This window comes from Heloderma suspectum, chromosome 5 (assembly GCF_057233095.1).
Source record: "Heloderma suspectum isolate Gila_16-S chromosome 5, 16-S_ref, whole genome shotgun sequence".
NCBI lineage: Eukaryota > Metazoa > Chordata > Lepidosauria > Squamata > Helodermatidae > Heloderma > Heloderma suspectum.
In genome coordinates, this window is record NC_139462.1 from 182805781 (window position 1) to 182823026 (window position 17246).

Here is a 17246-nt window from a genome sequence, read left to right on the forward strand (position 1 = left end):
GCATTAGGTGGCCAAAATATTTGAGCTTCAGCTTCAGTATCTGTCCTTCCAATGAGCACTCAGGGTTGATTTCCTATAAACTCTTATAAATGGCTAATTCCATTCTGTCAGATAACATAATATTGGAAATTCAAATTTTTACAGTGGGTCTGTTAAATAATATACAGTATATAATCAAAATGTGAAGCTTGGATATCCTACATGCCATGGAAAATTTAATAATTTCAGTAGACTTTGGCCTATTTGTGTTCAAATCAGCAGAACAAGCCCATTAGATACCACTTGGCCTCATGGTTAAAGAAGAGCTCAGGATATTACACACATGTATTTACTAGCAATCTTTTTTTCCTGGCTTCTATTCTTTTTTTATTATAAGCCCCCCTTGGAATATTGTAGTGTTGAAGCTGCGGGGTATAAGTATAGACCTGGTTCGCATGTCATGACTACTCATAGGTTGTTTAAGCCATGGGTAGTCATGAATGAGCAGGAGCGAGTGAGTGTGCTGCTTCTCATGGATTGATCATCCCTGTTGCAGAGCTAAACAACCTACAGACACCCGATCTCTGGGTTGTTGATTGTGATGTCCAAACCTGGAATTGTGGGTTGTTGGGGGAGCGACAACCCAGAGTTGTAGCCCATGGTTTGTCCTTGGGTTACAGCTCCTGGTCTCTCCCCTAACAACCCACAATTCCAGGTCTGGATGTCATGATTGACAAACCAAGGATGGAATGTCCTGGGGTTGTTTAGGTCAGTGGGTAGGTGGGCACACTAGCTTATTCTTGCTCAGTCACAACTACCCAGGGTTTGAACAACCCATGGGTAGTTATGTCATGCAAACCAGGTCATAGTAAGTAAATGAGAATGCAATCCTGTACATGCCTACTCAGAAGTAAGCTGCATTCAGTTCATTGGGCTTATTCTCAGGCAAATGCGTACAGGATTTCAGCCTAAATTAGGCATTTCCTTCCAAAACAGGACCTGAAAACCAAACCTTGACCAAAGGAAAATATAATTATTACCTTGTGCCCTTCAAAGGCTTAGAATGCTCTTAAGGACCCAGATTTCTGATTCAGTTCTCTGTCTCCTCTGTCCCTGGGCTAGAACTTCAATACTGAAAGATTTAAAACCCTACAGAAAAAGTTACACTTAGGTAGAACCTTGCATTATGTATAAAGTCCTCTTTATCACAGAAGAAACTAGATTTTTCAATGTCTTGCCCTCTTTTTTTTGACTACAGTAATATTTTTATTTCCAATCATTTGTTACAAACAGCCTTAGAACTCTTGTAGCAACCACCACAGTGATATTAAACTGTCACCATGAAACATTAAATGAAATATTTGCAGCAACCAAATACCTGTCTCCTTGTCAGTCAGCATGCAAAGTTTACAACCCAGGAATCTGATGGCTGTGTGAACAGTGTATTCAGTTTTCCTTTGTTTCTAATTTTATAGCTTGGCCTTTCCCAGCGTAGGGTCAGGGTCTCTAACAGCATTTGTTTCCCTTACCCATTCTCACAGCAGCCTTGTGAGCCAGATCCCTATTAATTTAGCAGACGTGTCTTCACCCTGACCTGTTACACCACCAGGATCAAGTTTGAGGGCCCCTGGGCAAGATGTCTTCTGGGCCTCGACAAACACCACCCTGCCGCCTTCCCACCAGTCAGCACTCTGAAATGAAACATGGAGTGAGTTCTCATGATCCCTGGAGCCCATCATGGCTTATTTAAGCTACAGTGGGTTGCGGTATGCACTGGCAGCCATTTTGAATGTTCAACCCCTGGTGGGGGGTTGCCATGGTTTGCTGTGTCATCTGAACTCAAGGATCATGGCTTGTTGGAAGGGAAAGCTATCCTCCAATAACCCGTGGCTTGTTCTAGGGTTATTGGAGGGTTGTTTGCCCCTCCAACAAGCCGTACCGCCCAAGTTCGGACCTTAGGTGTAATGGAACCATCTTTAGTTAAAGTTTCCCAGAAATACTTTAAGTCTTTAAAAATAGTACTTGCTTGTCCGATCAATCTGTATGTACAGAGGCTCCTATTGCATGACTTTTTGCCATGCTGCAGCTTCCAATTGCTTTTAAGTAAAACAGTGTTAAGAGGGTGTTGCCTTCCATCCGGCCTCAAGTTCTAACTCTAAAACTGATGAGAAGGTACAAGATGGCAAAAATGCAGCTTGACTTTCACAGCCCATGCTGAGTTTGCAGAACTGACATGTAGGAAGCCCATCTTTTTTATTATTATTTGCACTCAAGCTCAATTGAGCACATTTGATCCAGGAAGTTCAAGAGCTGCAGGTTCAAGGTTATTTTTACAGCAGCTGAGTGTGTTTTAAGTGTTACCCTCAATGATGATGGTGACATTCTGGCTTGTTTGCTGTTGGTACTGCTGTTCCTCTCCACCTGTGGTTTTTAGATGAATTTTAAAGAGGATGTGTTTGATTTCTTTTAAAAATAGAAGCTTCTGATGGAGGACTTTAAAAAGGTATCTAATTATACCTTTTTTGTTACCATTCTCATTTGCTATTTATGCCATTCTTCTAGATACAGTCTTAAAATACATGCATACTGAAGTAGTGACAAGAGTAAATGTTTTAAATAATTAAAACAATCAATTGAGACCTAAGGAAAAAAATACTGCCATACTGTTGACCGATGTCTCCCCCTGCCCCCCCGACACACACATACATTTTGCTGTTGTTGCACCTCCCAGAAAACACCTACAAAATGGGAAGAGAATTAATTTCTAAACTAGAAATTCTTAAAAGTTTAGTCAACACTACTCTTGCACATCTCTAATGGCCAGGACTAGTTACTGAGGATAGATACCAATTTCTAAAATTGCTCTGCCCCCTTATCAAGATAATTTCTGGCTTACCAATGCTTGTGTCATTCATGTGTGTTCGATGCTGCAACAAGGTATTGCAGATTCCCTCAACTGGTCCCCATGCCTCCCATAAGATGTTGCCTTGTAAGAGTCAGTATAATGGTCCATTCAGTCCAGTACTGTCACTCTTGACTGACAGTTAGTCTCCAGGTAGTACCATGAAGAGATCTTATCTGGAGATACTTGTGGTTGAACTTGGGATCTTATTCTTTCTCTCTCCCTCTCAATTAAGCTTCTTGTATCCTGTCCATCAGGATTGGTATTCCATTATGAAGAAATGGTCTAAAACATGAGCTCCTCAAGAAAACTTTAAAATGTATTCATCAGTGGCCATATTTGGAATCAAGAAGGCTTGTCTTCTATTGAGGTTCTTGTTTAGGCCTCTGGTTCTTGCTTTCTGACCACCAGCTTGCTTCTCAGAACTTTTCATGCTTGGGATTGAACCTGGGACCTTACAAATAGAACACGTATGCTATACAACTGAACTATATCACTTCCCATGTGTCCCTTTCCAACTATGTAGTTCTATGCTTATATGCCAGCCTTCCCCAAGCCTGTTGCCCTCCAGATGTTTTGGACTACAATGTCCTGACCATTGGTCATGCTGGCTGGGGTTGATGGAATTTCAGGTCCACAGTATCTGGAAGGCACTAGGTTTGAGAAGTATGTAAGTAAAATTGAATAACTTCAGAGAGAGAGAGTGAAAGGACCTTGAGGCAAAAGGCCACCAGAGAATGAGCAAAGGGAGCATCTCTAGGAAATTAGGTAGCCACTTGTGCATTGCCAAAAAAGAGGAAATAGATCACCCCAAAAAAGAGGACACAAGAAGACATAGATTTGCATAATATTTGCATATGCAGATTTATATGAACACCCTGTTCCGTGAGAACAGGAAAAATAATGTGCTCCCACTCCTTTTTGTCCTTCCGTACCTGTAGCCTTTTCTGCTGCCACAAACCAGCTTTAAAGCTCTCTTGATTTCGGGTATCTCTTTCAGGTAGTGTAGCAGCTGATTATTAGATATGCAGTAGGTAACCCTTCCAAAAAAGAGGTTACAAAGTTTCAAACAACAAAGGTTCACTGAAGAAAAATGTTAACAGGAAAAAGTTATAAAATCTGAGCGGATGCACCCACAGACAACAAACAAGGTATCATATAAGCAATAGGGTAATGAAATAACCAGGGATAAATGCTTCCAGCTGTGCCCCTATTTTTAGCCAGGTCCCTTATACAAGCAATACTTCACTGTCATAAATCCATTTCTCTCTCAACCATTTCTCCAGATCCAGCAGCTCTGACTCTTTCTGGCCTTCTTTCCTCACTTCCCTCTTTTCTCTGTTTCTCTCTGCTTCTGCCTTAGGCTCTTTATGCTAACATTAGTTATTTTCTCTCCCCAACTCACCCAAACAGGAAGGCAGTTTCTTTTTCACCTTTGCCCTAACTTTCTTTTCCTAAGCTCTTCCCCTGACCATCTGTTGAACTTCCTACAACATTTTTCTTCTTTCTCTACAGAAATCTTGGCTCCTATATCGAACTAAAGATTTGACTTGAGCCTTCTGTAAACCTTTGGCTTCCTGAACAAACATCCTGACTCCTACAATCATTCCTTAAACTTTTGACCTTTTGGCTGATACTGCTAGTGCACACACAACCCCATAGTAAATCTAACCCCATAGTATCCAAATTAAATACAATAATAAGCCATGGTGGGCAGCAGTGATCATGCGAACCAGGTCTCTCACACACACACACACACACACACACACATATATATATATATATATATATATATAGTTTCATACTTATCACTGTATTGTTGTGAATATAAACATGTGGTCCCTGATATCTGTCCAACTGCAGATGATGTGGAAACCAGCATATGACTTTCTGTACACCTGGGGAGCTCACTATGGAGACAGCTACAGAGATATGTTGCAAGACCTGCAATCAGCACTGGACAAAATGAAAAATCCTGTGACTAAACAGTGGCGAGAATTAACTGGCGCTCTTATTCTGGTCAACTGCATGGAGGTTCTTCGGATGAGTGCTTTCTCCAAGATGAATGAGGAATAAAACTTGTCTTCTAATTTAGAAAGGTGCTCTACAAATTATCTGCCTGAAACACTAAGCAGTTAAAAGGGAGCCTTTGAATTAAGGCCCATTTAGTGCCTCTGTCTGTGAAAATTATGCCTATTGTGCATGGCTTTTTTGTGCTTATATTTTTTCAAAAATTGAATTGTTCCCTTTTCAAGCACCACCAATTTTACCTCATTTTTCTTATATACCTAGCATGGCATTTGTGAGAAGGTATTCACATGCAGCGACTGTGATTTGAACACCCTTGTGATGGACTGCAGAGAATCATAATTTGGTAATGCAGCTCTGGTGGAATGAGAGCTGGATAGTAATCTACTTTCTATGGAAAGAGAATTTCCCCTAGAAATTGCTCTGTACAGCTGCTACTGTCATTCCTAGGAGACTCTGTTAGGAATTCTTCATGGGTGTATGTGGTTGCTCTAAAATACTCTGGGATGCTCCTTCGTTGCATGTATTAGTTGGCTATATGCTCCGGGACTTCAGTGGTCACCGGGTATTTGGATACCAGTGGAAGTAATCTGTGTGAAGGCCTCTGTGCCAGGTATCTGTATTACTGGTCCATGTTTCACCATGGAAGGTGGTGGTGTTGCTGGCAACAAACAGGAGCTGGGCCTGAGGCAACACAAAGATAATCCTACCCAAGGTCTATGGAGTTCTGTTACTTATCTGTGTCTTCTATCTGGCAGCAAAATAACCAGCTCTTTCTATAGCTATAGCCTCATGAAGTGACCTCTCCCCTTCCTGATTACTTTATGGCACTTGTCACCCCCCACCCCCAGCAATATGCTCATGTGTTTTTGTAAGAAGGCAGTTCCATCCCTCCTCCCCAGCAAATCAGAGCCTCACCTCCATCTCCCTATGGCTGCCTCACTTGTGGTGAGCTTTGATCCTGGACTTTGACCTTCTGTGATGCTGGTGATACATTCCCAGAGCCAGTTTTATTCTTCACTCTTGCTCTGCTCCGGATGGTAAGTAGAATACACAAGGGGTGCAGGATTATGCCTCCAGAGAGGTGATTGAAACTGCCCATTGACTGAGGACCATGATTCAAAGGCTCTGTTGCCATCATAATTTCAGAAGACTAAACACTTGGAAGTTCATCCAAAATATGATGACTGCAGAATCCATGTCATACTGTCTAATTCCATTTAATTCCCCTTATACGGTGACTACAAAAGACATTGTTCACTGATAAAATTGTTGTCTGAATCCACCCACATACTCCAGAAGTGGATATCCAGAAGTGGATATCATTTTTGCTCCACTGATTGCATATAAATTTTATGCACAGTTATAATTAACACGCATATTTTCTACTTGCTGTGTTTTATACGTGTCAGCTTTTTAAGTCAAGGAAAGCCAGATTAAGAAGGTCAATAACCTCTAGCTACTACCTCTGCTGTGGTTCATTTTTCAAGTGAGATACGGGCATTGGTTAGAGACCTCATTTATCTGCAATTATTATTTACAGGTTGTTGTTTTTGTCAATACCAATTTCTGTTTCACTGTAGTTAAATCATTTTGGCAAACATGTTCTGGAAAAAGACTTTTTTCAGGTTAATCTATGGATATTATGCCACCGTCATTCATTGCTTGCCCATTAAGTCTATTAACGTCTATAAAGAGAGACTTGAGAAAAATAAATAGATCTTAACTCGACTGTCATTTGTGCCTTGACTAGCTTGCCTTGCTCTCAAAAATCTTAGTGCTGAGAATTAATGTTGCAAAAAATGGAGCACAAACAACACCTAGTAATTCTAATACATCACTCTCAAAACTGCAAAAAAAACCAAGTTTTTTTTTAAAGTTAAGCGCTCACTTGGTGGAAGAAACCCACTCTGCATAGGCCCAGTCAGCGGAGGCTGGCGGCTCTGATGTCAGTGGGGCTCTGGGTTAGCTCCTTTAGAGTTCTATCAGATTCTGACTGAAACCTGGAGTGGATTCACTGCCCCACTGGGCTGCATTCATATGTAACAATCTCAGGTGAGTATATCAGCCCAAGAATGAGCTCTGTGCCTGTGTGTTTCCTCCCTGAACATCTCTTCCCCTCATGTTGAGAGCCAGTGTGGTGTTGTGGCTAGAGCGTTGGACCGGGAGCCGGGAGATCTGGGTTCTCGTCCCCACTCGGCCATGGAAGCCCACTGGGTGACTCTGGTCCTGTCACAGACTCTCAGCCCAACCTACCTCACAGGGTTGTTGTTATGAGGATAAAATGGAGAGGAGGAGGAAAATGTAGGCTGCCTTGGGTTCCTTGCAAGAGGAAGAAAGGCAGGATATAAATGAAATAAATAAATAAATGTTCCTGGCTTTGGTGCTGAGATTGTGGCTTGTTTAAACCATAGTTTCCATTACATCTAAATAAAAAAAATAACTGCTTTAATCCCTGCTCATCCTGGTTTCTATTCTGGTTAGTAAGCAGGGATTAAACCACAGTTTCCTGGTTCCGATATTACTGGAAATGGTGGTTTAAAGAAGCAACCATCTCTGTGCCAAAGCTAGGACCATGAATGGAGGGATAAGGAGAGAGCACATCGAAACATTGCTCTTTCTTGAGTTTGTAAACCATGGTTATGAGGCCCAAGATTCATTTATTTGATTTGTACCCCACGTTTCTACCAAGAAAAATGGCACTCAAGGCCATTTATGTTATGACTGAACTGGGGACACAACAGTGAATAATTCAGCCCCTAAGAATAGGCTAATGTAAATTTAGTGTGGTTATTGGATGTCTAATTATTAAAATCCCTGTCTTTGTTGCTGTTCAGTCATTAAGTCGTGTCCGACTCTTCGTGACCCCATGGACCATAGCACGCCAGGCCTTTCTGTCCTCCGCTCTCTCCTGGAGTGTGCTCAAATTCCTATTCATTGCATCGGTGATGCTATCTAGCCATCTCATCCTTTGCCGTCCCCTTCTCCTTTTGCCTTCAGTCTTTCCCAACATCAGGTTCTTTTCCAGGGAGTTTTCTCTTCGCATTAGGTGGGCAAAATATTTGCACTTCAGCTTCAGTGTCTGTCCTTCCAATGAGCAGTCAGGGTTGATTTCCTTTAGGATTGACTGATTTGACCTCTTTGCAGTCCAGGGGACTCGTAAGAGTCTTCTCCAGCACCACAGTTCGAAGGCATCAATTCTTCGGCACTCAGCCTTCCTTATAGTCCAGCTCTCACAGCCATACGTTGCTACTGGGAAAGCCATAGCTTTGATTATACGAATCTTTGTCAGCAAGGTGATGTCTCTGCTTCTTACTATGCTGTCTAAGTTTGCCATAGCTTTCCTCCCAAGGAGCAAGCATCTTTTAATCTCATGGCTACAGTCACCATCTGCGGTGATCTTGGAGCCCAAGAAAATAAAATCTGTCACTGTTTCCATTTCTTCCCCTTCTATATGCCAGGAAATGATGGGGCCAGATGCCATGATCTGAGTTTTTTTAATGTTGAGTTTCAAACCAGCTTTTGCACTCTCCTCTTTCACCCTCAACAAGAGGCTCTTTAGATCCTCTTCGCTTTCTGCCATTAGGGTGGTATCGTCTGCATATCTGAGTTTGTTGATAATTCTCCCGGCAATCTTAATTCTGACCTGTGATTCATCCAACCCGGCGTTTCTCATGATGTACTCTGCATATAAATTAAATAAGCAGGGCGACAATATACAGCCTTGTCGTACTCCTTTCCCAATTTTGAACCAATCGGTTGTTCCATGTCTGATTCTTACTGTTGCTTCTTGTCCCTCGTACAGGTTTCTCAGGAGACAAGTAAGGTGGTCTGGTACTCTCATCTCTTTAAGAATTTGCCACAGTTTGTTGTGATCCACACAATCAAAGGCTTTAGCGTAGTCAATGAAGCAGAAATAGATGTTTTTCTGGAATTCTCTTGCTTTCTCCATGATGCAGCGAATGTTGGCGATTTGATCTCTAGTTCCTCTGCCTCTTCGAAACCCAGCTTGTACTTCCGGTAGTTCTCGGTTCACATGCTGTTGAAGCCTTGCTTGCGGGCATGTGAAATGAGCGCAATTGTACATCTAGTGTTCATGAAATTCCCAGAACTTGAGCAGCTGAGTTTATTGACAATGAAACAGGTAGATGGATTTGTGTGCATGTGGGATTTCATATGAGTTCCTTCGGACATTAACAGATTCCTATGTGGAAGTCTACATCTGCATGTAGGAATTTGACCTATTTACTATAAAAGGAGAAACAATATAGGAACTTACTAATATGTGACATGGATATCAGTGACATTAAGCTGACATTGGAAATAATCCTAAGGGTTCCAAAAGAGAAGGCTATGTCTTGGAAAAACTTAATAGAAGTTACAGTTCTGGGATCTACTTCCAACAAACACACTGAGGAACAGAAGGGAGAATTTGGAATATAATGGAGCAGAATAGGATGATGGGTATTTTCACTTATCTGCATTTACTGTGCATTCTTATACATGTATATTCCGAAACCAATCTCACTGTGACCAGTGGAGATCCCAGAAAGTGGGCATAGGATTGCAGCCTTAATCTGGATCAGGTATGGCAAAAGTCTCTCCAGCCATTACCCTAAAAGGGGCTGGGTTTCATTTTTACTAAGTGAAAGCTTATTTTGTTTCCCTGGATCTTGGAAAAAGTAGCTTTTATGAGCGTTGCATCATTTTATTTTGCCTGGCCAAAAGTATAAGGGCTTGTTGATTGAAAAATTCTTCCTTCATATAAAATGGAAAACAAGCATATATTTATGTCAAGGCATATACTTTAAGTACATGGCTTTTACCAATAATTCTACTGAATGCTAGCTACCACAAGTGCTTTATTAGACACAGAGGGTACCATTCCTGTATATTTGATTAAAATGTATCTGGATAACCCTTGGATGCAGTTTATATGCTATATTTAAAATAGTCATACTTCTACACCTATTAGAAATGCCACACAGATGCACACACACCTTATCTGTTACAACTCTGTTTTATATCCATTATTACATTATTATTGAACAGTTGTTTTTTAAATTCCACCAGTCTTACTTTACATTGCAAAGTTAACAAGCAGGTGAAGCTCAGTAAAATCCAGTACGCATTTATTTAGGATAACAGTAGGACTCTTAAGAGAAAATCTTGTTAGGAAACAGCATGGTTTCTCTGAAACAAAATAGTGTTTACCAGTCTGGGAATCAAAACTGTCAAAACTTTAGATACTTATTTGACTCGTTAAACACTTAGGGTGCAACCCTATGCATGTATAGACAAGAAGAAGACATACAACTCCCAGCATTCCCCAGCCAGCCATGCTGGCTGAGGAATGCTGGGAGTTTCAGGACTTTTTTCTGCATAAACATGCATAGGATTGTGCCCTTAGTTACTCAAGTGGTACCTTGAGTATGCATAAATTGAGTAAATTGTCAATATCTTGCTTCTGGATTATGACTACAACATTTGGTTGATTCTTGGTGCTTTTTGCCTGCTCAAGGGCACTGTAAGCAGGGAAAGGAGGACTGCACAATCTTTGCTGAAAGTAACCTTGATTAATCTGCATTTCATACTGTTAATGTACAGTTTTTGAAACTATCATAATACCTTGTTCTGATCTCTTGGTTAATCCTTTTTAAAAAATAAATAAATACATTTTTATATGTCTGTTAAATGTCTCATTCATTATTGCTTTTGGACATACTGATACCGCATATATCAAAATCACAGAGTTTTGGTATTTGCCAGCAGCTTCTACTGATGCTGAAATATAACCTTGGGATGCAATCCCATGCATGTGTAAGGCCTATTGAACATAGTGGAACCTATTTCTAAATCAGAATGCATAGGATTGCACTGTTAATGATGGAACAGATTCTGTGAAATACTTATATCATCTAAAATGAAATTAAGATATATTAACGATGTATTTGGGACTTAGGGTTGTATGGACTGTGTAAAATCTGCTCCATCTGTGTTTCCTGGATTGTCAGGTGCCTTTTATTCTATTGTCCACCCACAGATGGATGCAATTTTTTTTTCGTCATGTGGAAAAATTTGCAAATAATTACGTAAGTATTTACATAATTTACCTTAGTACGTACCATTTAGCATATTGTCTCCCATTCCATTCAACATTTCCTCAGCAGAAATGTACGTATTTTCTTATGAATTTATATGTGTAAATTTCAGGAAAGTAAAAAAATCATCCAAAAGTCCATGGACTCCGTGTGACCCAAGGGGGGTGCTCTGCAGCAGATTCTGCAGGTCAGATTCTTAGAAATCCAAGCTCATTTTAGTCCATCTTGGATTTCTCCAGCATCTCTAGTGATGAAGAGCCTGATGGGATCTTGCTTGGGCTCAGAGAAATTGGGATTGGAACCCTCGGACAATTGCTATAATAAATTTACTAGGCACTTTGAGGAGAAAGTCGCTCATATTCACTCAGAACATGTCACCACAGTTATCACAGAGTCAGGGGAGGTGTCCAGTGTTCCATCTGGTTGTGTTTCCTGGAATCAGTTTCAGTTGTTGCAGCTTGATGATGTGGTCAAGACCCTTGAATAAGTCCGTCCTACCACATGTAAGCTTGACTCTTGCCCATCTTGGCTCATATGATCTAGCTGAGATGGATTGATTGGGTGGGTCCAGGGGCTGGTAAATGCTTCACTCTGTCAGGGGGTGGTGCCTGCCGCCTTGAAAGAGGCTGTAGTGCACCCTGTCCTGAAGAGGCCCTCCCTGGACCCAGAGATATGTGAGAATTACCACCCCATTGCTAATATCTCCTTTGGGGGCAGGGTGCTTGAGCAAGTGGTGTCTGGACAACTTCAGACATTCTTGGAAGAAACCAATTATCTGGACCCATTTCAGCCTGGTTTCAGGCCAGGATACAGCTAGGGATGTCAGAGAATTCTGCCACGGACTCCATTTGCGTGGCTGCCTTTACTGTGATAGGCTACATAAATACTTATCACGGCAAAGAGCAGGGGTGCAAATGGCGTAGCGGCCACCATTTGCGTCCCTGCTCTTTGCCGTCATAAGCTACGTAAATACTTATGTAGCCTATCACGGCCGACTGCAAGGACACAAATGGCGGCCACTACGTCGGCCGCCATTTGTGACCTCAGCAGCCTGGCCGGTGACTCCATGGAGCTGGAGTGGAGCCGGCCGGGGAGGATTCCGGGGGGAGGGAGAGAGTGCCTCCCCCCCCCACGGATTGCCCGGCGCGGAGCCAGGTAAGACTTTCGTACATCCCTAGATACGGCACTGAAACGGCCTTGGTTGCTCTGACTGACGACCTACTCCAGGTGAAAGACAGGGGCAGTGCCACCCTGTTGATCTTTCTGGTGCTCTCAGTGGCTTTTGACACCATTGATCATGGTGTCTCACTGGATTGGCTCTGCAGGATGGGAGTTGGGGGGGCCTGTGCTACAGTGGTTTTGCTCCTACCTCCATGGCCAATTCCAGAGAGTGGTGTTGGGGATTCCTGTTCTACCCCATAGGCATAGCTATTAAGCTGTGGGGTGCCACAGGATTCTATTCTATCCCCCATGCTGCTCAACATTTATATGAAGCCATTGGGTGAGGTCATCGGGTGTTTTGGGGTGGGGTGTCACCAGTACACTGATGATACTCAGTTCTGTTTCTCCTTGTTGTCAGAGTCGGCTGAGGCAGTGAAGGTGCTGGACTAGTGCCTGGAGGCTATAATGAGCTGGATGAGGGCCAATAAACTGAAGCTAAATCCTGACAAGATGGAAGCTCTGTGGATTGGTGGTTCCCCAGACTGGGAATTGGGTAAGCGACCTGTCCTGGACAGGGTTGCACTCCCCCTGAAGGATCAGGTTCATAGCTTGGGATTACTCCTAGATCCATTCCTGTCCCTGGAGGCCCAGGTGGACTCCATTGCCTGTACTACTTGGGGCCAGCTTCAGCTGATCCACCAGCTACGGCCTTTCCTGGACAGGGATAACCTAGCCACAGTAGTACACATGCTGGTAACTTCCCTGTTAGACTACTGCAATGCACTTTACATGGAGCTGCCCTTGAAGATGTCTTAGAAGTTGCAGCTAGTGCAAAATGCAGCAGCTAGACTGCTGACCGGAACATCTCATAAAAATCATATAACAGCAGTTTTAAAGGAATTGCACCAGCTGCCAAGGACTGAGATCTGTTGGAGAGGCCCTCCTATGCATCCCACCAGTGTGAGACATACACTATGGCAGGATGTGGGAGAGGGTCTTCTCTGCTGTGGCACCCTGGTTGTGGAATGCCCTCCCTTTGGAGGCCCGATTGGTGCACACATTGGTTTCATTTTGGCGCCAAGTAAAAAAGGCTTTACCAAAGCCTTTGAGGGCTTGATGCATTCCCTTAAGTAGCACACTGTTTTAACTCTTTTAGTGTTTTAGATTTTAATTGGTATTAGCTTGTTTAATAGTTTAGTATGTTTTTAGGTATTTAAGGGTGCAATCCTATGGCCACGAATCAGCAGCTAGACAGCCATAGGATAGGTCGGTTCCTGGGAACTGACCTCAGAGCTCACGCTCCGAGGTCGGTTAGTGGAGAACCAACCCTCACCCCCTCCCACGCCACCTCGTAGGCAGCGCGGATTGGCTCCACACTTGGAAGAGCACTGTCTAGCAGTGAAAACGGGGCATTCTCAGGGGAGGGCCAGGGCGGGGAGGTCAGAAATGCCAGTACGACACATCCTATGTGTCATCTGGCTGCTGCTTCCCACGCTCTGAGATCCCAAAGTTAGACAGCCAAAATCAGCTGTCTAGCCGTGAAAGCAGGGTGGTGGGAGTGAGGAGGAGATCTGCTCCTCACCACCACACCCTCCCTGCACTGGATAGGTGGTTGCCCCGGGGCTCAGAGGTGACCTTCAATCCAGATAGGATTGCTCCCTAAATTATTTATTGTTTTATACTGTTTAGGTTGATTTTATCTGTTCACCGCCCTGAGATCTTAATGATATAGAGCGGGATACAAATGTTTTAAATAAATAAATAATTTCCAAGCTGCACAGCAAGAAAATTGGGGTGGGGGAGGGAAGAGAAATGAAAGAAAACGCTTCCAATTCAGGTTAGATAAATAGCACTATTCTAAGCAGGGAGAGACTAGGTGGAAGAAAATGGGGCTGAATCTATAGTATCTATCTTGACAAGGCATTTCATTCATAAGAAATCTGTTTTGATTTTCCTTTCTAAAACCAGGTTCACCTCTCTCTCTCTCTCTCACGTGCGCGCACGCACACACACACACACACACACACACACCACCTTTGGAGGTAGGGATGTACAGACTATAAAATCCACTCTATCTGTGTTTCCTGGATTGTCGGGTGCCTTTTGTTCTGTCGTCTGCCCACGGACAGATGCAGATATTTTTCCATCATGCGGAAAAATACTCAAATAATTACATAAGTATTTACATAATTTACCTTAGTACGTAACATTTAGCGTATTGTCCCCCATTCCATGCAATGTTTTCTCAGCAGAAATGTACATATTTTCCTACGAATTTATATGTGTAAATTTTGGGAAAGAAAACGTCATCCAAAAGTCCATGGACTCCATGTGGCCTGAGGGGGTCACTCCACAGCGGATTCCACAGGTTGGATTCCTAGAAATCCGAGCTCATTTTAGTCCATATCGAATTTCTCCAGCATCCCTACTTGGAGGGATCCAAGAATGAAGTGGGGGGTATGTCTGTGTGATTGTTGAATCACAGATTTCCCTCCAGGTCTAATTAACAGTAACCTGCAAATTTGAATACAGGAATATTCCCAGATCAGTATGGAGATATTACAGCTAGCGCATCAGAGGGGAGAGAAGCGATAGTGTTTAATGGCACTAGGAGTTTTTGAATACCACTAACTGTGATATTCAATAGCAATATGACTGTTGATCTCTCAGAATTTTCAGTGTGTACTTTTCTAACAGCATATGCCTTGGTTCACTTACATGAATCTAAATGAGGTAATGGAAGCTTTGAATAAGCTGCTATACACTGTGAACATCAAGTGGGAGTAAGTACCACTGAAATCAATGTGTTTAGGCTCAAGATCTAGATAAGGCTTCCTTGGAGCTCAGGAGTGCTATAACTACTGGAATACTGCCACTATTTTAGTGCAGTGTTAGTTTGGGGCTTACATCTCAATATGAACAAGTGCTCAGATAAATAGATACATGAGCTCTTTTTCTGCCCATGTAAGACTGTAGCAAAACACCAAGGCAGCAGAGGTATGTGGAGTTCTGATGAAATAGTAGCATATCTGCACTGGACTGGACACAGGTAAGGCAGTCCTGTTTCTCTAGTGTCTCGATAAGCTGATTTCTCAGAAGTCGAGGAATTCACATTTCTGCACTCAGATGCTTTTACGTGGGGTTAATTTTTGCTGGAATACAAAAGGTAAAAAACAAAATGCGGCCCAGCAGTTGTCTTCAATAACCCACTGAAATTGGGTCCTGTCTACGAGGCCTGTCAGTTGGCGTCTGCGCACGGCAACAGCCACCTGATCCTGAGTTTGTGGAGTTGTGGTTTCTGGAATAAAGCCTAGGGCTGCTTCAGCTGACTGTCAGTCTGGTGAACATTTTCTTTGGAACACTCTCCAGTGTCACAGAACCAGGCTGCTCTCACCGCTAAAGGATTATCACCCCCAAACTTGCTAATCTCTCCCTGACGTCGGAGGAAAGGACTGTGGTTAGACCTAAATATATGGAGAATTCGTGCTTCACCACAGAACTGTGCTGCCGAAACTCAGCTTTCAGTTTCAGCATTTTTGCTAGTCCACATGATTCTCCGAATAATATGTGGCTATAGACAGCATGAAATACTCATTATGGTGTGGGCTGCCTGAAACACAGTTGAGATATCAATACGGCTATCTTAATTTTTGCTGAAGATAAAAGTAATAATTGGAAATTTCACTGCTTTTTACTTCCTAGCATCTGTTCAGCCACAGACAACACAGGAGATGTCTTTCTAAGTTTGTCATATTTGTTATATTATTTCTAGTTGTCTTCTAGTTTGATGGTCTAAATGATTAGATTTCAGCTGAATCATAACCAAGCCCAGTAACACAATTATAATTATATGGCTCTCCCTTTGTGATTGATTGATTGATTGAGTTCTATATCGCCCAATAGCCAAAGCTCTGTGGGTGGTTCACAAAAATTAAAATGGTTTACCATTTAGCTTTACACTGCAGGTCTAAAGGTCCTATAAGGTGAAGACTCCATCTTTTCTTGATTTCTCATCAGTCCCACTATGATCTCTACGGTCCATTGAGTATGATGTCACAACAGCAGGGTTATAGTGAGGTGACTGCTTGTATCTTTGATGAGATCAGATTGTGCCTGGATACCACACTTCCCACAAATAGAGAACTGGGGCTGCCAGGCACAGATTTGTCCAAGCCTTCTTCATTCAGTGTTATATTCATGGACAGCTCCATACGTGCCACAGGGAAGCTGTTCTAAGAACTCTTTGTGTGCACTAGAGCTGGTGTATCCACGAAAAATAAATTGCTGGGTTCAGAACTAAGCTGGAATTATATTCAAGTTAGATCAGAAACCATTTCTGGAAACTGATGCCTTTTACAGCAGTGGTGAGCAACTTTGGGGGGAGGCTCCAGGGGCCACATTCCACCCCCCAGACTCCACCCCCATGGGCCACACTCCTGCCCTCACAGGCAAAATACAGTCAGGGCCAGAAATATTGGAACAAGGATAACTGTTTTGGTAGTTGGCCTCTGTACACCACCACATTGAAGTTGAAAGGAAACACACCCAGATGGGAGTGAAGTCAGGACTTTCCGCTGTAATTCAAGGGGTTTGACAAAAGTGGGGCACTAGCCATTCAGGAAGTACAGCCAGTGGCATACACACACACACCCATCGTTGGTGGCTCATAAGTAATGGGACAAACCAACATCATTTCAAACGTAAGAATTGCCTTTAATACCTGGATGAAAATCCTTTGCAGTCCATGACTGCCTGAAGTCTGGAACCCATGGACATGACGAAATGCTGAGTTTCCTCCCTCGAGATGCTTTGCCAGGCCTTTACTGCAGCTGCCTTCAGCTGCTGCTTGTTTGTGGGCCTTTCTGCCTTCAGTCTTGTCTTCAGTAAGTGAAAAGCATGCTCTATTGGGTGGAGATCAGGTGACTGACTTGGCCATTGAAGAACATCCCACTTCTTTGCCTGGGGTAGCTTTTGCTGTATGTTTTGGGTCATTATCCATCTGCAATATGAAGCGGTGTCCTATCAGTTTGGCAGCATTCCGCTGAATCTGAGCAGAAAGTATAGTATACACGTCA

At 42.8% G+C, this 17246-nt stretch overlaps 1 protein-coding gene across 1 annotated transcript in view; it reads left to right on the forward strand.

The window, feature by feature from the left end:
• Positions 1-10600, forward strand: part of MACC1 (MET transcriptional regulator MACC1) — a 54459-nt gene extending 43859 nt beyond the window's left edge. The window contains exon 5 of the mRNA XM_084860452.1: positions 4745-10600. Coding sequence (XP_084716578.1) covers positions 4745-4957 — 213 coding nt within the window. The 3' untranslated portion in view covers positions 4958-10600. The remainder of the gene's footprint in view (positions 1-4744) is intronic.
• The last annotated feature ends 6646 nt before the right edge of the window (positions 10601-17246 follow it).